The sequence below is a fragment of the Danio rerio genome, chromosome 17 (assembly GCF_049306965.1).
Source record: "Danio rerio strain Tuebingen ecotype United States chromosome 17, GRCz12tu, whole genome shotgun sequence".
In the NCBI taxonomy this organism is placed as follows: Eukaryota; Metazoa; Chordata; class Actinopteri; order Cypriniformes; family Danionidae; genus Danio; species Danio rerio.
In genome coordinates this window covers 25488117-25515982 of record NC_133192.1, presented here as the reverse complement: position 1 = coordinate 25515982, position 27866 = coordinate 25488117, and the positions used below count along the sequence as shown (strand labels likewise).

At 35.5% G+C, this 27866-nt stretch overlaps 1 protein-coding gene across 12 annotated transcripts in view; it reads right to left on the bottom strand.

Annotated features, from left to right (window-relative positions):
* The window catches only part of ehbp1 (EH domain binding protein 1), a 196208-nt gene that overhangs the window by 139463 nt on the left and 28879 nt on the right, over nucleotides 1–27866 (bottom strand). For all 12 annotated transcript variants that reach the window (XR_012393389.1, XM_005158531.6, XM_001919697.9 and 9 more), the window contains one exon: nucleotides 2565–2746. Coding sequence is in view for 11 of the 12 variants with exons in the window: in XM_005158531.6 (XP_005158588.2) it covers nucleotides 2565–2746 (182 nt within the window). In the remaining variant the exon portion in view is untranslated. The remainder of the gene's footprint in view (nucleotides 1–2564; nucleotides 2747–27866) is intronic.

Sequence of the window (27866 nt, the reverse complement as noted above, 5' to 3'; positions counted from 1 at the left end):
GGGGTTTATTTGTGTGCTGTTGACATCATTCCCATGGGTTAAGAGTGGTTACACTTGCGCCACGCAACCTCTGTCGCACACACATGCCACATAAGCCACACAAACACGCACATATCTCATATAGCGCGAGGGTGAAATCACATACACTCACGCTTCTTGCTTCCTTTATTTCGAGTCGGGAAGAGATCAAAAGTGGGAAACGTGGATATTGTGAGATGAGAGAAGGAAAGATTTTTACAATCTCAAGACCAGTGGCTGGAAATATTTGTTGTTAGGCGCATCTCAAAGAGCACCGTCTCACGTCTCGGGCAAAAGTTTCAAACAGGATTTAATTTCTTTTAGTGTATGCCAGGAGAATGAGGTACAGCCCTAAACGTGCGTTTCCAGATACCGACTACCAGGGTATGAAATAAACAATTCAGCAGGTGCTTTGAAATATGCATTTTCGACATTTGTGAACTGAAACTAGGGCTTCGCGATTAAAAAATTAAAACCTTAATTAATTGAATTTTTTAAATTCAATTACAATTAATGAACAATTATTCTTTTTTTTAGCCCTTTTATTTCACTGACAAGTTTTGTACAGTAGAAAAATGTATAGAACTTTGTACAGTTCTGAGTGTCAATTTTGATTACTTTTCAATTAATTGTCCAGCCATAACTGAAACATAAAGACAGGACTGGACAAAGTAGCACCTCCTCCTCAAAAAAAAAAAAAAAAAACGCCAATAGCTTTTATTTTTATCACATCTCTGCTTAGTGTTGCAGAAGAGACAAACTGCCGTCTTTGGGTATTTATGTCTTCTAAATGAGAATTTTGTCACTGATTTTGTCAAAGAGGACCGATTATGCCCCTTTTCACACAGGGTATTTGCAGGAATCCTGAAGGGATTTTCAATACTTTAAGACTTATTAAAAACCTTCTCAGAATATTTTAAGACCACATCGTCACTTCAAGTTCTAATCAGTATCAAACATATCTTAATAACCAGTTGTTAATATTAGGAGAAAAATAAATATAGTTATGCTTTTTTGGAGTCAAACACTTTCGACAATGCTTTAACTAAATTTAGGACCTCGTAAAATTGTGATTAAGACATTTTAATACCTTTTAATGGCCTTAGTTTTCTCATAATTGATTTATCAACTTTTAATACTTTTAAAGACCCGCGGACACCTAGTTACAAGATGTAAAATAAGTCACTGATGTCCCTAGAGTGTGATGTTTCAGCTTAAAATACCCCATAAATAATGTTTTATAACTCTTTGACAGTGACAATTTTAGGTTGTGATTGTAATTATGCCGTTTTGGTGAATTTTGCTTTAAATTCAAATGAGACTGTGCTCTTTTAAAAAGAGGACAGAGCTACAAATGCTTACGTGTCAGCATAGTGGCAGATTCAAAAACAATATACTAATGTTACCTATACTAACGAGGGGGAGATTGTCACTAATGGGTGGGACTTTCCCCCTGTGATGACATGTACAAAGAGAGACTGTCAACCAAAGTGTTTCTGATGTTTTAGCACAAAATACCTGAAGTTAGCATAAAATGTTTTCATGAATTAAGGCATTTTTATTCAGGATTTGGTGCTTCCATCAATCGTTTCTCATGTAATACTTCAAAATGCACATTAACACAGGATAATGGAAACTCAACTGAAGCTAATATTTGTACATTCAACATTGAATTTCTGACATTTGTTCACGGTCTACAACATTGATTCCTTTTTAAACCTCTTTTAGCTTCTCCCAAAAAAGTGTTCCTGCAGAAGTCAAGTGTGATAATAAACATTTTAATGAATGCTTTTTTTTTACCATCAGAAGCTGGGAATATTCACAGATTGTTGCTACACAATAGTTTTTAAACACCAAAGGTCCGATTCAGGGCTAACATACAAATATTAGCATCTAAAACTTATAGTTAATTGAAATACTAACTTAATAGTAATAAAAAAATTAACTATTAATTATTTTAAATGTAAAAACAAATACAATATTACTCAAATTGTGTTTTGGTGTGGTCACATAAAAATCTCCTCTATCTGTTGTCAATAGTGGATGAAGCCGCTCATACAGAGGTCCCTTTCTAGCCAAACACACCTCTGTTAATAATAAAGTCATAAAACTATTGAGATGACTACTGAATGGAATACTAATACTGAATAACATGTAATAAAGAAATCCCTTTTCACCCATCAATGAAGTATGTTCAATAAGTTTGAGTGTGTGAAGTGTGAAAGGTACTATTCCATACAACATAAAGACAAGTTCCAATTTGGCAGGACAAACGAGCACTAACACCTGACTGTGGTGTGTGTATAGAGAGAGAATGAAATCAGAGAGGGAGAAAGAGAGAGGGGGAGAGAGAGAGAGAGAGGGAGAGGGAAAGAGAGAGAGAGGGGGGGGGGGTACAAGTAAAGGAATGTTGAGAATGTAAGGTATTGTCGCTGCCTATGTTGGAAGGCAAAGGCAGGAATGAGAGAGTAATTTAAAGTGGCGAGTTCCTCGAGGGTGGGTGTAGTCAGCTGGTTTAGCAGGTGTGTATGGTGGGCTTCTCTTACGTGGCTTTGCCCTCTCGCAGGAAGATGCAGGACAGGGAGAACTGGAGTGTTGCTGAAACCACTTTCTTGGACAGAGGTTTGAACTTAAGTTTGACGTCGGTCTGTGTGGGCATAGCACTGGCATACTGCTTCATGTTAATGCAGCTAGTGGCCAGCGCTTTCCGACGACCCGATGGGGACTCCTAAAATAACACACAAAAAAAGAAGAGATGGCAAGTTAAAATGTACTATATTTCATACTGTAACAGAGTTTAACCAGTTCAATTTAAGACCTTTTTCTACTGGCCCAATTGGGATAGTTGTACAGATTCTTACTTCCCCTGCAGAAAATGTGAAATAGTTATTTCTTAGCCACATATTTAATATAATGTCAAAATAAGCCAAATATAGTTGTACATTCAACATGATTTTTATAATAATTGTCACGCTGAGGAAGATGAGGAGTCGACTGATTCACAGTAGTATTTGCTTTTTATACAGTGTTACTGATCATATATATGCACATGACAAACACAGGCTTGTGTTTTCTTTACACAGTCTTTACCAGTATTAACATAATTTTAGCTTAGCAGCCTTCACTCATGTTCTATCAGTTACCTTCACCTTCAGCCTTCCCTCATGCCTAGTTACCATAGATGCCAGGGGAGCACATTGAAAATGGTGAAGGAAACCACACGCCATGCACTTTTCACATGCTTTTAGATGCATTATGTAAATGGACCATTCCTTAATCGATTGTAAACAAATATTCATTAATAATCGAATGATGTGAAACATTATCATGATTTATTTTTGCTGTATCACCCAGTTCTACTTTAAGGCCTTTTGGGTCAAAGATTACAATGAGTGCGAAATATTATGACTGAGTAAATTTGATCGGTTAATAATTACTGACTTTATTTATTCACCTATTCGTTCATTTTATTTATTTATTTATTTATTTATTTATTTTATTCTTACATAGAATTTTGTACATATTGAAAGTTTGTATTTAATTATAGCAAAGTTGTGACCGCAATACCTTTGTTGGGGACTAGTTTGTTTGGGTTTGTTAACAGGGTAAAATGTTTACTCTGTAAAGAGATACTGTTTTCTACTCTGTTTTGCTTAAGAATCAATAAAACTGTTAATCCCTAAAACTTTAAGGCCAGTTTAACAATTAAGGACTCTTAGCCACCCTGTGTAAAAGTAAACATTCACTTCAAACTCTGCCAATATCAACTAAAGTAAAAAAGGAGAAAAAGATGTCCTGAAATTAGAAAGCTTTAGACACAGTTAAATGCATGTGACAATATCACCCTATAGTGCTGTACTATTAAAAAAATACACTCAAAAAGTATGAATGAAAGTTGCTAATCCTCACAATTATGGGTAAAATGATCACCTGTTTTAACACGTACAAATCCCACACAACCAGCACTCCTAACATGTGCATACAAGTTTACACAGACTGCCTCAAAGGAGTACGAACTTTAAATAAATAATACAATTCCAGTAAACAGAGTGACATGAAACTAGGTTTGGAGACATAGAGCTTCATTTTGCAGTCAGTACAGGTCTATAATAATGTCTTTTTTCAAACCAAGAAAAGGTCAAATTAGAGCTAAAGGTGATTGTTTGCATAAATAAACGTAAATTATTTAAATAGTTTGTCACCTCTGACAGAAGTGGAATGAAAAGGAACTCTCATAATAGCCAATGGCGCCCCCTGTAGGTCAGAGGTAGAAAATTGTTTAAAAAGATAGTAAAGTAACCCAAACTTGACCTGATTCTGCTCTGCCATTAGCTGGCTCTGCTTTTTGCCTTGTGTATGATTGGTGAAATCCGGTAAACATTATCAATGTGGATATTTCAGGATGTTTAAAATGAGAAGATGAAAAGATAATACCAGCCATCTGTCAAAATAACTTCAGGGAGACAACATCTAATAAAAATGAAACAAAACACTAGACCACCTGCACACTTTCTATTTGCAAAATAGGTCGGAAACGAAGTCAATGACCAGACCTGCCTCTTCTTATTCAGCAAAGATCAAATATATGCCATGTTTCGTTTTTGTTCTGAGGGTATTTTCTCAATTTGCTGACTATGTATCAGCAATTTGCATTTGGATGAAGATACCACTAAAACAAGTTTCAACATCACAGAAGCACAGTGCAGTTTCTCAATATTCTCCAGCTCGTTGTCAATATTAGATGTTATCAGTGGTGTGAAGTAACAAATTACAAATACTATTGTAATTGAGTAGTTTTTCTCAGGAACTGTAATTTACTAAGTAGTTTTAAAAATGTGTATTTTTACATTCACTTGAGTACATACTTGAGTGTCTATGGGAATTGGAAAAATCAATCCCGCGATTCTGTTTGGAGGCATTAAAAGTGTCCAAGAAGATACGTTACACACAAGGACCCCAAAACTGTTTTGACTGAATGTCACTGATGAGATGACGACAGATGTTTACTGTATGATGACCCCAAATGGCCATAAACAATACACTACAGAATGTTACATTTATACACACACACACACACATGCACGCACAAATTGTATAAAACACATCAACATTTCACAGCGTAATACTCTCTACTCATGAACACTTTTAAAAGGGCTACTTCTTACTTTTTTTGAGTAATATTTACAACAGATACTTTTACTCTACTTGCACTACAATTTTAGGCAAGTAATAATACTTGAATATGATTTTCAGTCCTCTTTCCACCACTGGATGTTATATAAAAAAGCTTATATGGTCTAAAATGATTTTTGTTTACAATAAAGTGAAGAAAAGTTTAACCAAACAGCAAGCAGGTTTAACATGATTACACTGGGGAAAAAAAGTTGAAGTTAATTTATTGTTGATTAATGAAAAAACTGTTTTCATTAAAAATGACATAAATTGACATTACATACAGATATTATTCCATCATTTGAAACCAATGGACCAATACTAATAGCCAAATGATCTTTATTTTTTATTAACAAATAAAAACATTTTTTAAAAATGTATTTTTTTTTTGAGGAAAATTGAAAAAAAAAAAAACTCAAAATGAGTATCTGTACATTTAAAATTTGGACAAATTTTTATCAGATCTTAACAAAATAAAAACAAACCTTTACATTTACGCAATTATTTTACTCATGCATAATAAATCCATACAAACTGACACTTTTAAAGTGGCCCCTAATTTTTTTCAGCTGTAAAGAAACACACAGACACATTTATTTGAGTGAAATATGCAACCCAGTTGTTAAATCATGCCAATGCTAAATCAAGATTACAATAAAAGTCTCTTGAAAACATGGTGGCTCAGTGGTTAGCAATGTCGCCTCACAAAAAGAAGGTCGCTGTGTGGAGTTTTCATGTTCTCCCAGTGTTCGCATGGGTTTCCTCCGGGTGCGCCGGTTTCCCTCACAGTCCATAGGCATGTGATGTTTTTATGCGGTATAATTCAATAAACTAAATTGGCCTTAGTGTATGAGTGTGAATGAGTATGTATAGCTGTTCCCCAGTACTGGGTTGCAGCTGGAAGGTCATCCCCTGTGTAAAATGCTAAAGTGCATATGCTGGATAAGTTGGTGGTTCATTCCGCTGTGGCAATCCCTGATGAATAAAGGGACTAAGCCAAAGACAATTTTTTTGTTCCATTTCTGTTTTAAGCCCTCCTCTACAGTTTCTCTGATTTCAAGCTATTATTTAGCTCTCTGTTCAGCCAACACATTTCTCCTTGAGCTTTCACAATGGGCAAGATCCATTTAGGCCTGTTTTTCTGTCTTTTATGCTCTGCTCACTTTTATCTCATCAGGCCTGGTGCGCAGAGTAATCCAAAACAAAAATGAGCAGAGCGAGAAATGAAGGTCTGTGTTAAACACACTCACGGCAGGCCTCTCAAAGAGCCTGTATTCATGTGTGCATATGCTGAGTGACTATATAGATCTCCAGATAGAAATCTCACTCGCAGGCGAATGTGTGTCTGAACGTATCAGTGGTCCCGTAGGTAAAGAAGAGCCCTTATCAGGAAGATTGAGACGCAGAGTGGTGTAGATGCGTTTAAAGCCCTTCACACACCTAAAAATACACAGATTCACCAAGTCAACACACGCTTCCCCTTTCCAAACCTTCAAATTGTTATGAATCTGACCAAAGTATAGTGGGAAAATCACGCCACATACTGGCGGCGGAAACAAAGTCTGATACATAAAGCATTCGAGCGGGTCTGACCCGATCAAAACAACGGTGCTGCCTGCCAATCTCGCACCCAGACAAATTACCCACAATCCCCCACTCCAGCTGGGCCGGGAGATGGTCCTCGGCGACTCCTTCAGTAAATGAAAACGATAAAAGGGAAGAAAAAACCTGCGTCTAAGATTCAAAACCGCTCGCTGACGAAGCCACTTGACATTTGTGTTGACATTTGAGCCCCTGTTGAATCGGTCGGAAATACAGCATGTCATCCCTGAAGAATCCAGCGCTCCAAAGCGTGTCTTATCGCTGAGATTATGCACTGGCATTATACCGAGCTAATAGTGCATGTAGGTCCTTTATGAATGAATTTCAAAATGCATCAAACACTTAAGGATTTAGTCCTTCTCCGAAAAAAATACTTAAGAATATGCAAATATGCGGGGAAGAATTAGGTTTAACAGATTTGACGGGCGCAAACAATGAGGGTGTTCTTTTCCCTGGCTGCCGGTGTCAATCAGAAACCCAGATTATCGTCCAGGGTTATGACAATGTGTAAAATGAAAAGAGACAATAAGACACTTTTAATTTATCACAGGGATATGACTATCAATACACGGCTATTGTACGCGCAGAATTGCTAAATACCTGGCGGAGAGGGCAGATGGAGGAGGTGCCAGAGTGGCTGACTGCTGCCCCCTGCTGATCCCTTCAGGGCGCATCACCATTCACACAAATACGCACACTCTCTCCTGCTACAGGGGAAACATTGGGGTTTTTAAAATGCATTAAAGAACGGCGCGCATGTTAAATGTATTAAGAAATCTGACTCTACACTATTTGTAAAATCGTATTTGATCATTCTGAGATTGTCAACAGTCTAGTCGATGGATAAAAGATCAGAGTGTGCCAAACATGGTCGAAAACGCATTCCCCAGCACTGCTGCCCTGAGGCAAGTTTTTAAAAGCCCCATTTTTAGTACATGTTTCTTTAAATAAACAAAAGCATTTAAAATGGTCAAAGCATCAAAGAAATAGTCCGAGGAGGTGTGAGGGTCACTTTCATGCTCAATTTGAAGGTCAGCGATCTTTTTCTGACAACCAAAAAGCGCATGATGTGAGAAGATTATCTGCTTTAGTAATCTTGTTAAAATGACATGAACTACAAATATAAGTGTGTTTATGAAGGTGTACAATCATTTTATCAGTTCTATATAATTCTATTCAAAATTGTGCAATGAGAGGTACTTTTCAAGTATGCTTTTCCAGACATTGTGTTTGGAGATTATCACATTCATTAGTTAACAATTTATTTTCAAAACAAGAAAAGAGGACAAACAAATGGAAGGACTTCAAGTTTTACATAATGAAATGTCATTACATGAAGTAAATAATATGACACGACATGCAAAACTATCAGTATAAAATTCAATACATCAATGAGTTTCGAGTGTTTCACATTTCTACTTAAAGAGACAGTTCACCCTAAATTGAAAGTGTTCACACCATTTACACACCCTCAGGTAGTTTCAAACCTTTTAAGTTTCTGTTAAACACAAATGAAAATATTTGGAAGAAAGCTGAAAACTGGTAATGAAATATTATGGAAGTCAAAGATTGCAGGTTTCTGTTTTCTTCTGTGTAGAAAGAAAGTCAATCAGGTTTGAGACAAGTGAAGGGTGAGCAAATGATGACAGTGTTGGGTGAACTCTGTATCTCTTCAATGATTCTTTAATGATTTACAAAATATAATTATTTTGTTTTACTCTTTTAGCTTAGTGTTATGGGATTTTAATAATATTTTATCTGTGATTCAGTACCAATACATATTTTGAAAGAAGTATGAAAAAAGATTTTCAATAAAATGATCCAAAATGAACCGATAAGTAATATGGTTAATAATTTTGATCATGTACCATTCAAATGTGTTAAGAAGAGGGATAACTTTCATAACTTTTTGTACATTTTATTACATTTTGGTGTATATCCTCTATAATATCCTTAGATGACTGCCAATATTTAATCCCTAAACATTATGATGATTAAATTAATAACAGTGCTCATATTCAATAACCTGTACAAAAATCATACAGTAAATAAGCCTAATAGTGTTCCACTATTGTTTCAACTAACAGTCAGTAATAGTTTTTGTAACTGAAATTATGTAAAAGAATAAAAACATTAGATGAAATAGAATAAAAATTTGATAATGAAAACTAATATAAAAATAAATCTTAATTCAAAATAATAATTAATTCTAAATAGGCATCACTATAACACCTAATATGAAAAGAAAAACGAAAGAAAAAGTCAAATTAAACACTGCAAAAAAGTGACTTAAAAGTTTCAGTATGTTGCCAGGTATTTCTGATATGCACACTACTGGTAAAAAAAAAAGTTTTCTAAAAGTTTTCTTTTTTTTGTTCATTTTTTTGTTTGTTATTTGTTTTTTAAAGAAAATTATTCTGTTCATTTATTAAATGCAAAGAAAAATTTAATTGTTAAACTTTTATTTTTATTTTAAATAACTGATTTCTTATTGTATGTAGTTTCAAAAGAAATTATTAATCCAGTAATTATTACTATTATTATTACCATTAATAATAATACTAATAATACTACTACAACTAGTACTACTACTACTACTACTACTACTACTAATAATAATAATAATAATAATAATAATAATAATAATAATTTATATTAATATTAGAGTGATTTCTGAAGGATCATGCGACTCTGAAGACTGGAGTATGAAGCTGAAAATTCATCTTTAAAAATCAATGATTTAATTAAATGACTGAACTACTTTTGAACAGTTATTTTATAGTGCAATAATATTTCACAATTTTACAGTTTGTACTCTATTTTTGATAGTGAAATAATGAGCAATTTTGAACTTGTTGACAGAATTTTATAGGATGGCAATTACATGTAATCTTTACAACATTGTAGGATTTAGCCCAACTCCAGACACATTTGCCCTTTTCTGAAAACACAACGGCAATAACTGTAAAACAAGATAATCCGCAGTAATAAGTATTTAGCAACATGACTCTGGATGACGTCTACAGTGCTCTGGCATGTTTAGGTTGTCCACAGTTTTTCAAAGTATCATGGACATGACCCGAGTTGAAATGTTTGTTTTGTTAACATAATGATAAGCTAACGGCATGACTGAGGAAGACATGATACCACAATTGACAACAACATTACTATTTAGTATTTCCCATCTGTGTGTGTGTTTGTCCCAGTTAAAGGAGAACACACCAAACCCCTGCAGGCGATCACACCTAAAGTGAACCTCAAACTTCCTTTGACTGACATTTGCAGGAAGCGTGAGGAAGAAAGGGGTGCGACCGGGAGCTTCATCCACTTTAGTGTATGTGTGTGTGTGTTTAGGCGGGTGGCAGTCCCAGCTGTCCCAGTATTGATCCACAGCTGGTGCCAGTATGGGGGGTGGGGGTCAAGACTGTGGGGTTTCCTTCTAAACACACACACAAACATGCTGAAGAGAGCGAGAAGAAAGGACCTGATGTACTCAAAGTAAAGTGAGGTTTTTATTCTTCATTTAGGGCTAAAAAGTGGTTTTGAAACACCTGAGCTGTGGGAAACTGTCAGCCAATATTCCAATACTGCTAAATGTGCTAACAGTGCCATTGAGATGAAAATTTAAATGTGCGTTGCATGTTTTCTTAATACCGAAATAAACATACAACAGGATTGCAGAGAAGAGAACAAGCAGTTTAAAATTGCAGCTGATAATAACAATGTGGAAGCTACTGTAGCATGAGATCTGCAACTTGCCAATGCTGTCAAGTAAAGGCATTTATACAGTAGACTTCTTTAAAGATGTAGTTGACCCAAAAAGTCTGGCAAGTATTCACTTGCTCTCAAGTTGTTCCAAATCATTAAGAATTATTTTTTTTAATACTAAGGAAGATATTTTAAAGATTATTAGAATCCAGTAGTCCATGAAATCCGAAGTAGAAAAATAATCTTTGAAAGTGAATGAATACTAGTTTCCAACACACTTCAAAATATCTTTCTTTGTGTTCAGCAGGAAAAACAAATTGAATTTCTTTTAATTTTGGGTAAATATTGGGTAAACACATTTACAGCATTAAATATGGAAAACAGTGCCAGTGTTGCAATCAGTTAGATTTACAACTTGACTTTCTGCTATGAAACAGATTTTCATTGTTTATGTTTTATCTCATGAAGGTCAGAGCTCATCAAACTGAATCAGAGAGATTAATGAATGAGAGGAGATTTCCAATTTATGAAGGCGGAGCCCCAGAGCCATACCTACTTTTTTACATTATCATCCAAGCAAGTGGTAGTGCAAAGGTGTTTACCAGATCATTTTTTTTCAGAAAGTTCACTTTAGAACTAACTATGATCAGATTTCATTCTAAATTACACCACATTTTGTTTGCCATCAGGCAAAAGCATACTGGAGGCTAAAAAGAGTGCTATTATGTTAAACAAAAATAAATAACATAAAATCTTGCTAACTACAATACAATTAACAATTCCTTAAAAAAAGTTTTTTTCTAGGTAAAAAAAAAAAAAAGTCTTTTAGTACTTTGATTCAAAACCGACTCCTAGAATCAGTTCTTAAAATTGGATGCTAATTAAACATGTCAACTCAATGAATGATTCTTTTAGTACTCCATCCTTTTGACTGAATCGTTATGAAACTCGACTCATAAACCCAGATCTCAATGTTAGATGCTAGATAAAATAAATGCAACAAGTGCTTTTCTTTTCAGTTCAATTAGGCCAAATATTTCTTTTAGTACTTCAAATTTTTGACTGATTCATTATAAAATCAGAGTCAAATAAGCAGTTTTCAAAGTGTGATGCTAGATAAAACAAAGCAAACAAACCCTTCTGTTTTATATTCGATTAATGATTCTCTTAGTACTTTGACATTCGGACTGATTCAAAACTGGCTCATAGAACCAGTTCTCAAAATTGTTAATTAAATATGTAAATTCAATTAATGATTCTTTTAGTTCTCCAATCTTTTGATTGACTCGTATGAAACCCGACTCATAGAACAAAATGTCAAAGCTTGGTAATGCTAGGTAAAATTATTGGAACAGATTCTTTTAATTTCAGTTTAATTAGGCCTAATAGGCCTAATGAGTCAAATAAGCAGTTCTCAAACAGTGCTGGGTCAATTTAATGGAACAAATCATTCTCATGTCAATTCAATTAATGGTTCTTTTAGTACTTAGATTTTTTGGACCGATTCAAAAAAGGCTTGTAGATTCAGCTCTCAAAATTGGATGCTAATCAAACATGTCAATTCAATTAATGATTACTTTAGTACTTCAACTATTTAATGGATTCATTGTGAAATCAGACTCAAATAAGCAGTTATTAAAGTGTGATACTAGACAAAACAAACAGAACAAATCGTTCTCTCTTCTATTCAATTAACGATTCTTTCAGTACTTTGACTTTGTCTTGATTCATCATGAAACCCGACTCATAGAACAGGCTCTCAACCCGAGATGATCCCTGAGGGGATCAGAAAAATGTAGCTCCTTAACAAAAAAAAAGCTGCATCAACATTGAGGGTGTTTGTCAAAGAAACGGGCCACAATAGGCTGTTCTGTCAATAAATGCCAGTTGCGGGTTCCTGCATGAATGCGGAGCTGAAAATAAATATATAAAAGAACAGACAAAGAGAGAAAGAGAAAGAGGATGGATGACACATTTTCAGTTGGCATCACCCAGGGCCTATTTCTGTCTGTCATCACTCATCTGTTGTGATTCAAATGTGATTTCCCCAAACTGTCATTGAGTGGCACTCACACACACTCACACACGCACACACACACACACACACACACAGATTAGAGGTAGTGTCATTATTTGTGGGAATTGTGCTATTGAGGGTAGGGCCGGTGGCTGGGGGATTGCCATTGTTCCAGATGAACATAAAAGACGAGCAAAGCCAACAGACCAAGACTTATGGAAATCAAAAATAATACCAGCCACCAAAATAATAAAAGAGCCCATAACAATAACAGCCTATTATAAAAGAGAGGAAGAGAAGATGCCAGCTTAATACCTTCAGAGAGAGAGAGACAGAGAAGAGAAGGGGGAAAAATGACAAAAAGCTGTGTTCAAATACTGGAGATGTTGTTTCGGCAGCATACCCACGCTGGGACACTGCCTCGTGCCTACAAACACACAAAACAATAACAATAGACAACAGAAAATAAAGCTTTATCCACAACCCACCAAACGCCATGACCTACAGTCTCTTTTCGGCTCTCAGATGAAGGACAAGCAGACGCTGCCAAATTTACTCTTAACACAGACATCACACACACCAGGCCAAGGAAAAAGATCTGTAAATTTGTCTTAAAAAGTGTGAATGATGTGAGAAATGGTTGACAAAATAATAAACGTTAAATTGGCTCTATAGAAAATGGTCAGCACAAGAGTCTATGTTTAAAACAAAGAAACGTTTTAAATATACAATATTGAATCTACCAGACTACGTCTTTATCTCTCTCGTAGTTTAATTTGAATATTTTATTAGTAAAACTATTCAAGTGGAAAAATGAGAGCAAATGAACAATCATGATAAATAAAGTGTTCAAAATGAAAACAATGATAAGTGTAAATAATAAAAATAAATGTTATTTACCATAGTATTAAATGTACATTGTGCATAACTACATGACGTAACCCAAAACCAAATATTATTATTGACCCTCACAGTATGTACCATTTATTTGTATACTCTAGATTTACATGTACAATTGCATTATAGCATAGACATGGTAAACATAAATAAATAAGAAATAAATGTAATTAAATAAATAAAATTTAAATTAACAAAGCAAATTTAATTTATATTAAATTTTAATTTTAAAATGTATTTATTATTTATTTTAAAATAAAACTAAATAATATAAAAAAAAAATGAATTAAATAAGTAAAAAAATAAAAAATATATACAAAATAAAAAGATAAAACAAAATTACATAAATTAAAATACGATGAAATAAGACAAAATAAAATAAGATAAAAATAAGACAAAATAAAATAAGATCAAATAACCCAACTCAACAAAGTAAAAAAATAAATAAAAATAAAAAAGAGAAGCAAAGAAAACACCAACATCCCATTTTTAAAAAGTGCCAGCAGTTATTACATAACTGTAATTATAGACATCCTTAACTTAAATCAATGCTCAGTGTGTCCATCACAGGTATAAAGACAGTTGTCAGGCAGCAAAAAATCTAAATGTGTGTGTGTGTTTCTTTTGAACAGTAGAGAGTAAAGACCCATATACTAACCACTGGATAAAACAGATAAGAGAATTATGGATGTGTGAAAGTTCTGGAGAACCAGCTGTCACATGTTTGACCCAACAACACTAAAGCAAATCACAGTCCAATTTGTTACAACAAATACAACATGGCGGCTAAGTGCACTGAATGAACCATATAACACACCATATTTCTGGAGCCCTTATGATCAGCCTGTGAGTTTGAAAGAATCACCTGATCAGACGTGGCTGTAAGAGCTTCTGTCAGAGTAGTAAAGCAGGTTCAATGGCAGTGTCGTCCCGCAGGCTTTGAGGGTCATATCTGTGTTGCCTCTTGAGTTTTAAGCCGTTTAAGACCGACATAATAGGTTTAATCCATCACATAGAGTCTATGGTTTTAAAAAGAGTTTAAGTGACAGAAGATACTTTACAGTCTACCTGTCAGAGTCCAATTGAGCTCAAACAGACAGTTAATTAAACAGATGTCATCCTTTCTTTCTCTTGTTTTAATATATACCTTCGTTTAAAGAGTATAGTGCAAAGTTTTCAAAGTCTCTCATAAAAACTTCATTTAATTGATAAGATACAGTAAAGTAGATATAATAACATTATGAGTATTTAATTCATTTTAAAATTAATATAATGATTTAAAATGAATGTTATTTTAGATTTAAAAATTAATTTGTTCCTGGTAGGGCTGCTCAATATATCGTTTTTGCATCGATATATATGCACATCCTCAATAGTCACATCACAAAGATATGCAATGTCCAGTCTGAACTATAGTTGACCAGGAGCTACAGAATTGTATTTAATCACTGTATTTATATAGAAAATATATGATTTATGCAAATTCATTTATTATTTCCAATTTTTGTCTTGTTTCTAGGCCAAATATCTACATTTCCAAGCGAAAACAAGATTTTAATGTACCCCACTGGCAGATAATTATCTTAAAGAGCCAATATTATGGGTTTTTGAAAATTCCCCTCCATGTAGTGTGTAACACAGCTCTAAGTGAAGTAAAGTATCTAGCTAAGGCTTAAATCTGTAAGAGTACAGTGTTTAAAACGGTTGATTCATCTATAAAAGAGTCGACTCATAGTGCTTCAAACGAGTCGCCTTGATACCGAGTCATTAGGTGTTTCGCCATGACGTACGAACGAAACCAAGTTATTCACGTGCACGCGCAAACCCAGGAGATTTCAAACCTGAGGCCCTGCCCTCTGACGCAGAAACGCAGACACACACACACACACACATACCCACAAACACATGCACACAAACAAGCCGGTCGATTGAAGTCACACTGCAGATGGATATTATCGAATCTCTACCCAAAGATGAAATCTCAGCATTATAACCAAGCAGTTGGAAACTACTGAAAACTTCTGCAAACTACATGCTACAAAGAATACTTCATTGGCGTTTGTTAAAGGAAGGATCAGTAAAGAGTAACTTACTGATGGACGTCAGGATGGGTTTCTTCCTCCATTTCTCAAGTGTAAAGACGTGCGATTAAAGTTGTTGCCTCGTTGACTCTAGCTTGCAAATGTATTTAGTTGTGATTTGTTGCTTGTAACCGCGTGTACTGTATCAGGTTAACTGGCTATATTCTCTTACCGCGTGCAAAGTCACGTTAAAAACGCGACGCGTGCTGCTTTGTTTACGGAGCTCCGTGCGTAGAGGTCTGCATTCCCGCCGCGGGACCCGACTAGATTTCTGCGGTGCGGGAATAAATTTCCGAAAAAAATCGCGGGAGCGGTCGGTAACGGGTTTAATTTGGGACGGGAGCGGGCTGTCTAGCAATATCGTGGATATTGCTATGCGAATGAAAGAGAGAGAGAGCTTTGCCTGTGTGTCTGCTTGGTGCTTGTGTGTGTGTTTATACAGACAACTTGGCTGTCTGGACTGTTTAGCTGGGTGATTTTCGGTTATGTTCTCCCCCGCTCTTTAGCGGGATCGGGCGCGGCGGGCAGAAAACAGGGCGGGTCGGGCACCGGCACAACAAATTCTTAATATAAGCGGGAGCTGTCGGGTTCAGGCCAAAAACTGGCGGGTGCCGGCGGAAGCGGGAGCGTTGTCGTCCGGAGGTGTGTGTGTGTTTGTGTGTGTGTGTGTGTGTGTGTGTGTGTGTGTGTGCGCGCGCAAGGACGAGGGCAATATGTGTGTTTGTGTGCATTTCACTCTCTGACTGAAGGCAGTCGACCAATCGCAACAGACTGTCATCGGTCCAATCAGCGCAGATTAGCTTCGCGCTAAGGAGGGGTTTGGGAACAAATGAATCACTGGACGATTCATACGGGAGTCGCTGGAATAATTATGTAAAAATAAATGCAGATTATAAGACCATGAAAGTGTTTTTTGACCTTGCATGCATATTAGACTGTTGTTGGAGACCCTTACAACCAAGATATGACCCTATTTTATGTATAATATGGGCTCTTTAAAACATAAAAAAAAAAAACTCTTAATTTTCTCTTATTTCTTCTAATGGTGAAAACTAAACAATAAGCATTACATTTACTTGCTCTGCGACACAGTAGGTAGTGCTGAAGGTCGCTGGTTCGAGCCTTGGCTGGGTCAGTTGGCATATCTGTGTTGAGTTTGCATGTTCTCCCTGCGTTCCCGTGGGTTTCCTCCAGGTGCTCTGGTTTCCCCCACAGTCCAAAGACATGCGGTACAGGTGAATTGGGTAGGCTATATTGTCCGTAGTGTATGAGTGTGTCTGTAAATGTGTGTGTGGATGATTCCCAGAGATGGGTTGCAGCTGGAAGGGCATTCGCTGCGTAAAACATTTGCTGGATAAGTTGGCGATTCATCCCGCTGTGGCGATCCCAGATTAATAAAGGGACTAAGCCGAAAAGAAAATGAGTGCATGAATGAATTTACCTGATCTAAGATTTTTAATATACATATTTGGACTGGAAACAAGACAAAACTAAGTAAGAAAATCTTTTTTTTTTGCATTGTGATTATTTTGTATATGAATACACGCCAACAAAAAAAATCTGTACCCCAATAATTAATCATCAAATAGAGCTATTCAGACCCTTTTCTGAAACTGTATTCATAATGCAATATTTAAAAAAATCGCAGGAAAATAAAAATCGCAATATCTGATTTTTTATATAATGCAGTTATGCAGCCCTGATTCTTGGTATGTACTTGTGAAAACCTTCTCATTTTGCAGAATTGTTTTTATATAAATTCTGACTATTGATCACACCAAAAAAAATATTCATTGGATTTACAGTTGTTTTAAGGTAAGTGGTTGCAAAGAATCACTGGCTGTTTCTCAATATTCCTTCTTCAGCAATCTTGCGTCCTTGTGTTCCCGTGTAAAGTCATTATGAACTGCCAAAGTACAGTTCCACAACTCAAGACTCCAAGAACGAAGGACGTGTGAAAGTTCTCGGATGTGTTCTTGATATAGAGTATGTGTCGTTCTAGACTTGAGCACAACAACTCACTTGACACGTTCAGTCTCCCCCTACCGACTTCGTTCTTCCGAGGTGACCAGGCAAGACCGGCCTCCACAAGAACGCAAGTTCATTCTTGAAATTGAGAAACAGCCTATATGTTCACAAACCATTCATTATTCTGTGCTATAAATGCCCATATTTGTATGATAAAACACATCATATTTGTTTTTATCTTTGAATGCAAATATTAAGCTGCCAATCCTCACACCTTTTTCCAGAAGAGGATGAAGACGTTACATTATGTGCCTCAGATACCCCTCCAAAAAAAAAAAGAAAAACAAAAAGAACAAAACACCTGCCTGGCATCACATTTTATTAAGGATAAAAGAATATATAAGTTTAATTTTCATAACAGGTCCTTTTACAGATCCTTGCTGAATAATACACAAATTTTTCAACAATTGTGCACATATATTAGTATTTATTCAAACCTAAAATCCATAATATGCAGACAAAAAGAGCTACAAACGTAATGCTCAGATATTCATTTAATGCTATTTAAAAAAGCACAAGAAATTCAACTCGAACACAAGAAAGATTACAGGTTCTCTCTCCTTCTGTTTTCTCTTTTACTAATCCCTTTTTTTCTGTTTTTAGATGTCCATTTGAGATACTGAATGAGTGCTGCATGTTTGTATTTCCTGTAAGTGTTTCTGAGGGTGAACGACTATGATTGTTCAACAGCTCTAATTCGCTTTATCGTGATTGCCGTTCGTTTCTCATGAACCGAAACAACAGCAAAGCGGAACAAAACAAAAACAGACAGATGAAGACAAATAACACAAAGGGATTAGAAGTGTGTGTGCATGTGTCCCGTTTAACGGTAAAACACTAAATCTAAACATTCTTTTCAACTACATTGTATGAAACGACAAAGAGTCACATGCAGATGTTCAAAACACTCACATACTTTAAGAGATTACATTTGAAAACACATGCAGGTGATATTTATAGTACTGTTATAGCTATGGAAAGATATAAAAAAAGGAAATTCTCAGGTTCTCACTATATAGTTTGTTTGTACACTACCTGGTAAAAGTCTTGTCTTCGATCCAAGTTGTAAGAGCAACAAATAATAACTTTAATTCTAGTTGGCAGAAGGTAGATTTGTTCGATATATCGACTGCTGAGCTGCATTCCAATCATCACAAATACTGCAGAAAACCTATTAGGACCCTCATGTACCCAAGATTCTCACAAAATCAGTCAAGTTTGGTGAATGAAAAATCATGGTTTGGAGTTACATTCAGTATATAGGGCGTGCAAGAGATCTGCAGAGTGGATGGCAACATCAACAGCCTGAGGTATCAAGAGGTATAAAGACATTTGTGCTGTCAACATCAAGAGAAATATTGATAGATGTAGTATTTCATACATGCTATGAAAAACAGACCTTGCAAGTTAGGGTTTTTGTTTATGGTGGACAGATCCTTAAACTAAATACTAATAAAAATATGATAAGACTATGACTATACAGGTAATATGTCCTTCAAGGGAGATGATATAGGAGACAATGAGGAGACGGAGTGAGAGAAGGAACACCGGGGTCAAGCTTATGGATAAATATTTGACTTTGAGAAATATTTTTTCAGAGCCACAGAAGATCTGTCTCTATCAGCAGGCACCATCTTAAGAAGAAACAAAAAAAATAAATACGCCAGAGATCTGGGGAAAGAGATAAAGAGGGAAGGACAGACACAGAATGGAGAAAGATAAAAAGAAATGTGAAGGCAGGCAGGTGAGGAAGAATGGACGACTTTGAAAAAAAGAAAAACAGTCAAAGAAGAATGAAGGACCAGTGAAATAAACACAAACTCTAGAGAGAACTGTGTGTGTTCATGGGTTGCTACAGCTTTAAGCCCAAAAAATAACAAAGTACAGAAATGCTGCAGACAAAACACACACACAAACACACAAACACACACACACACACACACACACACACACACACACACACACACACACACACACACACACGAGAGAGAGTCTCCTGAGAGAGTTTGTGAGCAGCAATGTGACCTCATAAGTGAGAAACAGATTAACACACACGTGCATGTTTTTTCCTGCTTTCATCTTACACTGGAGGGGCAAAACAAAAAGAGTTTCTGTTTTGGGTATCTTTGGCTGTGTGTGTGTGTGTGTGTGTGTGTGTGTGTGTGTGTGTGTGTGTGTGTGTGTGTGTGTGTGTGTGTGTGTGTGTTGGGCTTAGAGCTGACCGTGACCTTCCGTTACATCTGATATTCACTCCTGTTAAAAGAAACCTGTCAGTCAGACACACATAGAGACCAGAAAATAAATTGCACACCTGTCAAAGTAACATTTAAGTTATAAATATGTTAAATAATACAATTTATATATAACTTTGATTTTATAATTATGTTTTTAATCATCATAAGAAAAAAAATGCATGATGTGTCCCATAAAAACCTCCTTTTCAAAATGTACTTTTGTTTGACAAGGAACAATTAAATTGAGAAATAAATAAATATATACTTTTAAATTAATTCTATTATTTTGCTACTTAAAGGGATGGTTCAGGCAAAAATGAAAATTTTTTGTTGAACACAAAAGATCATGTTTAAAAAATGTTAGAGATGTGTAACCATTGACTTCTATAGAATAATAACAAACACTATTATTATTGTTAATGTTAATGGTTACAGGATTTCAACATATTAAAAAATGATGTTGTGTTCAAAAGAAAAAAGAAATCCAAACAGGTTTGTGACAAGTGAAGGGTATGTAAACAATGACAGACTTTTCAGTTTTGGGTGAGTTATATCTTTAAGCAATAATTATTTGATTATGCCTAAAATGCAACTTTGCCGTTGCAGTCAGGAACAAGTAACACTTAAAAAAATATTATAATCATAAACAGTTTTTTTGTCCAAATGTTAGATTTGAACATTAGTTTTATAATTATACTACCATTTAACTGTATTTTTGATCAAATAAATGAGACTTCTTTCAAAGACATTGATCAAAGAATACAACCTGCTTGCTACTTGTGCAACCTCTGGAGAACGTTAACACACATTTATACATACACAATTCTGTATACATATACACACAGACACACCATGAATCCATAGATGAATATCTGCACTAATGCTGTCAGTGACAAACAAAGTTTGTTTTAATCTGTATCAGTGGATTTTCTTTAAACGTCCAGGGGAACACTGATGTTGAATTATATACTGTTCAAATCGTAATAAGTTGATAAGCAATCTTGATAATACTATAGCTGAAGACAAAAACTTTAAGTTTTACATGACACTCAAAAAGGCGAAGCAGTGGCGCAGTAGAAAGGGCTGTCACCTCACAGCAAGAAGGTCGCTGGTTTGAGCCTCAGCTCAGTTGCCATCTCTGTGTGGAGTTTGCATGTTCTCCCTGCGTTCGCGTGGGTTTCCTCCAGGTGCTCTGGTTTCCCCCACAGTCCAAAGACATGCGCTACAGGTGAATTGGGTAGGCTAAATTGTCCGTAGTATGTGAATGTGTGTGGATGTTTCCCAGAGATGGGTTGCGGCTGGAAGGTCATCTGCTGCGTAAAAACTTGCTGGATAAATTGGCGGTTCATTCCGCTGTGGTGACCCCGGATTAATAAAGGGACTAAGCCGACAAGAAAATGAATGAATGAATGAAACTCAAAAATTTTAAAAACAACTGTTTATTTTACAGAACTGTTTAACAATGCCATATAATGAAATACTGAATATGCATAGCGGAATAATACGAGTTCAATACATGCAGATGGCATACTGAGAGCCTTAAACACCAGGTTTCCTCGTTTTCATCTAAATCATGTGATAGTAAAATCCTGGTGAAAACCAGGCCAGTAAAAAAAAAAAAATCAAGCTATGTTTGCATCCACAAATGCAAATTAAATTTATGCACAAAACAAAAATATTGAATAATAGATGTGCAAATTAAGCAGCGTTTCCATTTAGTAAGACAAATTCGTCACTTTCTGATTAACTGGCGCCAAACATGAACAGTAAAAATGGAATTTGCTGCAGTAGGAGAAGCTGCGCCAATCTTTTTTATTCAAGAAAATGACTTTAACCTCAGAAGACGATGCCTACTGGCACGTAGGGCTATTTTGCCAAAATGAAAGGATTCTCGTCCTCTCACTCATACTCAGTGGATTAGAGAAACTACGTCATGTCTTTATTAAGAAAAAAATCTGGTTTTTATTAAGAGGGTCGGAGGGAAGATTTTTTTTAAGGTGTGGCAACCTTTTATTGATTAGGGAGACACAATGTCTTAAAATAGTTTTTATACTTTGCTAAGCAACATGTACAGATGTCGAATGGAGCCCCCGGTGTGTGTACCCTCATAAAAAACATTATTTAGTATTCCAAAAGACATGATGCGACACTTTGCGACCTATATGTGATGTGTCTTTAATAAGGAGAAGTTCTCCACTAGCCAACTGCTCAAAGTGTGTCACAACACACAATGCAGGATATACAGATCTAAAATATGTTTATTAATTTTATGAATTGTATATTTAGTAAAATTTGCCATTTATGTGTGTAATGAGGCAACAAACACATGTAGAATGCTAAATATAAAATGCTTAATGCACAATAATGCATCATATCATATTACTCATCTCTTACTCTAATTTCTCTTGAGTGAAAGGACGCCAGCTCACTTTATAAAACTCATCTGTTTATGCAGTGCAGAGTTAACTATAAATTTCTGCCCATGTTTTCAGATTTTTCAAAGCTTCAAAACACAACTCTTATTGTGTCTCTATCAGTCTCTTTTTTAAGAATTATTGTAATTGATCCTCTTTTATGAAGACACTAAAAGGGCACATATATATAAAAATGCAACTGAACTTAAGAGATTGGAGGTTAATATCCCATTTGAAGTGAAATCCATGTGCGTCTGAGGCTCAGACAAAATTACACAAAGCAAAGCAGCAAAAAAAAGTTGAGGGCCAGTTACATTCAGTTGTGATTAATCCCTGGAGAGACACACACAAACTTTTCTATTTCATTCTCCACACCAGCTTTGCTCAGCATGCCTGGCTGGGTGGCTGAATTATTCTGCATGGTCTCCAGAGAAGCGCAGGACAGGGGCAGCGTGTGGACCAGTAGGTCACGTAATGCAGCCTGCGCTGGGACCCCTGGGCAGAGGACAACTGAGGTGGAAATGACTTTAAATGTTTTGGATCAAGTCCACAAAAGGCAGCAGATCATCAGAAAAAAATGAAAAAGCAGCAGCAGAGAAAAGAGAATAAAAAAAAAGATTTAAGAAATGAGGAGAACTAAGAATTGGTTTGGAATTTGGCAAACAACAACATGCCAAACTGTGCTTTTGTTTTAAAACTGCAAAGCCCTAAAGACTTAAACTTGAAGAAAAACCGTACACATGGAAAAGAAGCTTATCGCCGTTTGAACAACAGGAAGTGAATCATTCAGCTTCAACAAATTTGTTTCTTCTCTTTTATCTATCAATGTGTTTACTTCTCATCGTTTCATCTTTCCTCTTATTCTTTTACTTGTATCTATTCTATTTCAAGAATTGAGGACTTGTGAACAAAACCTATTTCTGCATTCAGTCACATGCCGCCCTCTGGTGGCTGGAGGAGAAAATGAGAAATAAAAAAAGACCATTCTGCCGTGAACTGATTTTCTTTTGGAACACAAAATGAGAAACTCTTTTCCATACAGTAATAACGGAAAAAGTAAATGATGGGATTTGTTGTTCCTTGAACAGTTTTCCTTTATACATTTTTTCCATTATGCATTTTGAAAGAAATGACATATATTCTTCCAAGTCTGATTTTTGTTCCCATGACTCCAGTGGGGAAAATAATAGAAAACAACGATTTGCACAACTGCAAAAACAAACTACAGACACAATTAAACCCACAACTAAACTTTAAACCCAGAGTAAACCAGAACAGACGCTGATATGAGGAATAAAAGACAGAATATATCTAGAAATGCTCTCACAATTCTCTCTCTCTCTCACACACACACACACACACACACACACACACACACACACACACACACAGAAATGTGGTGCCAAATAGGGCAGCTCCAGGAGCTTTGATGTCGGCCTCTCTTGGAATGCTGTCTTCTCCTCTACCGCCTTTATACTCCTTTCTTTCAATCCCTCTCTCATTCTTTCTTTGGTTTTCCTTCTAGTTTCTCCCAGCAGGCAGCGGCATAAGGCATGAGAGAGAAAAAAAATCCAAAATGGCTTGGATTTATTATTATTTTTTAATTGTCAATGATATAGAGACTGTGCCATGATTAAAGTTACACAAGTGCACAAACTTACTGCAGGTGAAAATATGACATTTTATATAATGCTTGGAAAATCTTGTTTTTGCAAATGTTGGGTGAGATTAATTTAAAGGGAAATTAAAGGCCTGTTAGAATTTACTTGTCAGTATAAAAATTTTTTGCAAATACAACAAAAGTCAAAGAATTGATTTGAAGGAGAGTAAATTATGACAAATCCCTTTGATGTTTAAAAATGTTTCAAAATACTTTAAATGTGAGTAAAGTTTAATCTGTGAAAGTTAGACAAGGTATCACGTCGTATATTAGCATTAAAAAAAATTTTTACTGGACTAATATTACAGCGAAATTTCTGTCAGTACAACAAACTAAAATAAAAGAAACAGACTAAATTATAGCTAGATTATGTATCACGCTTGATTCATGATCTATATGGATCACAACCCACAGTTCGGAACACAGTTCCAACATTTATAACAATTGCAGAGAGATCACCTCCCGCATCATTTAAATCATGTGCATGAAAGCTTTTTGGCTTCCCTGTAAAATATAATGATGATGGAAATGTTTTGGTGGGACCTAAATGCTTTCTTAGACTATTAATTAAAGGTGTTTTCTGTCACTACTTGTTTAGCCTGCATTAATGCATTCAGTGTACAACTGCACAAGTAAACATTGAAAGATTGTGATCTCAATTCAAACCTGTGCAACATGAATGATAAATAATAATGATTTGCATATGTTTTTAATCCTTAGGAGTGCTGCATTTAAATCTGTGTTTAACTGCGAGAGATTCAGTTTTTACACCTTTTTAGTTCGTTACAAACAATTAAATAACACAGAAGTGCTGGAATAACAGTTTATAGTTCAGATAGAAACACTGGTGTCTATTGTTAAGTTTAAAATCACCGTTTAATGGAACTTGATGCTGGTGAATGTTGTAGCAATTAAATTGTGTAACCAATGGGTGGCGATAAACAACCATCAAAATTATGCCTGTGAGTAGGTTTTCAAAAATGATACACCTATAATAAAACAAAAGGTTGTGTGTGAGTTGTTGAAGCATTAACTGAAAATAAATATTATATGTTGTACAATATGTAAGATTTCTATATTTAAGATTATCAGCAACAGTAGCAATGACTTAAAAAACAAACCATAGTGTGATCAGAAACGTTAGATTTGTGAGTCGTTACACCACTAGTTATTATCTTTAAAATAATTTTTGAAAAGAGGTTTTAACATCAAGCAGAGCTTCTCCGCAATGATGTCTATAGCTTTAAAATATGTGAGCACTTTTTATAGTTCAGTAAACTCCAACTGGCTGTTACAGTTATCATTCTTGTTTTGAACGACCCCTTTTTTGTTAAAGATATGCACCAGAGCATGATTCATTGTGATTACTGCAGCATCTAAAAGACATTTTGTGTGGCTATAATACACAGCTTTAGGGTGTGTGTAAGGTTTATTTGAGTTTGTGGGAGATGGGAGTGAAGGAGGAATTCAGAGAGCTTGTGGGAACCTGGTGTGTAGATCTCTGGATTGCTAGTGTCGGATGACGGGCATGTCTTTGATCAGTCTGTTATTACTGAGGTGTGTATGGACAAGAGGAATTCTGATCTCATGCTTTGTGTTCTCCATCCACTCTCCAACCATTCCCCTTTTGTGTACAAGTAATCCAAATGAAGAGGAATCCCATATCATGCATTCATTTCACATCACAAATACACACACTTATGCACCGAGAAATGCCGATTGAGACATCTTTAGTGTGTGCAAAAGATTTTCATTCTGTCATGAAGACATAGAAGTAAACAAGAGGTTGCCAGAAGAGGAGATACACGTGAGTTTATTATTGCTTGTGTTGATGTTTGTGCTTGTGTGTGATATGTGTGTGTGATGTGTGTGTGTGTAGATGTTTGCCCACGTGTCTGCTAAGTAGACAGAGGGATAGAAGAGCCTCGTCTGGACCACTGCCCATGTTTGCGGATCCAAACAATCTCTCTCTGGAGACACAGACAGATGCCATGTCCAAAAACAATCAGTCTGCAATATGCAAAAATGCACCAATATGCAACACTGTAAAAGTTAAAATTAAAACTTTGGACAATGGTTTTGAAAAGATTTTTTTTTTCAAACACTTAGAGAGTGTTTAAAAGATTAAAAAAGCTCTACCCAAGTAGCAGTTTTTACAGCACTATATACAGTGCATCCAGAAAGTATTAGCACTTCACTTTTTCCAAAAGTTACAGCCTTATTCCAAAATTGATAAAAATCAGTTATTTCCTCTAAATTCTACACACAATATCCCGTAATGACAATGTGAAAAAAAGATTTTTGTTATTTTTAAGCTTTTTTATTTTGAATAAATTTGCAACAATTTAAAAGAATGTTTTTTCACATTGTCATTATGGGGTATTGTGTTTAGAATTTTGAGGAAATAAATGATTTTGATACACTTTGGATTAAGGCTGTAACATAAAAAAATGGGAAAAGTGAAGTGCTATGAATAGTTTCCGGATGCACTGTGTGTAAAAAAGGTCATGTGATTTTGTTATACAATATCATGTGATATTAAAAATGTGTGTGAATGGATAAACCAGCAGGCTGAGCACACTGTAAAACTTCTGAAATGTTGTTTTGGTCATTCTAAAACGCTGTAAGCATTCCAGTACTAGTGTTATTATATTATTAAATACCTCCAGAACTGTCAAGAGCATCTGTGCTTTGTGTCAGAATTGACAGAAACAACAGAATTTCTTCTGAGGTGAACGTCATTTATTAAAAAAACTAAAAATTTACGCAGCTTCTACCGCAGAAAATTCAGTTTTTACTGCTGATTTTTAGTGGCAGTTAATCAGGAAGTGATGATTTTGTTCTCTTTGACTAGATTGGATGTAAACATAGCTACTTACAAAGGGTAATAAAAACTTTAAAGATGCTTTAAATGATTTAAAGGACGCTTTAGCTCAATTATAGTTTGTGTTAGTTAATGCATTACTTAATGTTAAAATTAAGTACTTAAAAAAAGTTACTTAAATGAATGATCATGTTGTATTTTTTTATATATTTTAATTCTGATTATTCCGGTTATTGCTTTTATCCTGTTAGATACATTTTCTACAGTATCTACAGTATTGTCTTCAGTAAAACAAGCCTTCAGAAATGCCTCATCAACGTGTGTCTTGCTGACTAGATGTTCAAATAAATTTTAAAACTACCATCCATGACAGCATCCATGACAGCGTGAAAGCAAAATGAACCAGGACTATATGCATCATCTTTTTGTTAGCCACACTACGACAAAGAAAACATTAAACCCCGAACAAACTTTGACATGACCACCCAACAGCTTGAGATGTTTACTGATCTCTAATCAGTAGCCTGTTAAAAAAAGGAAAAGCGAGAGAGAGAGAGAGAGAGAGAAAGAGAGAGAGAGAGAGAGAGAGAGAGAGAGAGAAAGAGAGAGAGAGAGAGAGAAGGCAGCTATTTAATACATCCCTCATTAACATATTTTGTTCAGCATGTGTTATGGAGTTTTTTTTTTTTACTACTACTACTATTTACTGTGTGTACTGTTTTTATTACATATGTTACTTTATAACTGCTTTGGCAATATATTTGTAACATTTGTCATGCCAATAAAGCAATTATTGAATTGAATTGAGAATTGAGAGAGAGAGAGAGAGAGAGAGAGAGAGAGAGAGAGAGAGAGAGAGAGAGAGAGAGAGAGAGAGAGAGAGAGAGAGAGAAGGCAGCTATTTAATCCATCCCTAATTAACATGTTTTGTTCAGCATGTGTTATTGTTGAGTTTTGAGTCTGTTTTATTCAGAGGCCTGTGTTTGTCTTTATTAAACACATGCAAAGAAATTCCAGCCACAAGAAGGTCTATTCTCCAAAAGTATAAAAGAACAAACAGCTAAAAGTAGTACATGACACAAGGGTTTGCTTATTCCGGTTTCCTAAAAGAATGGTTTGACAAGCCACAAGATAATTAGCCAACCAGATGCCAAACACTGCTATGTTTAGGCATTTAGACAATCTCCCTATAAAGAAAATCTGCACTCTAA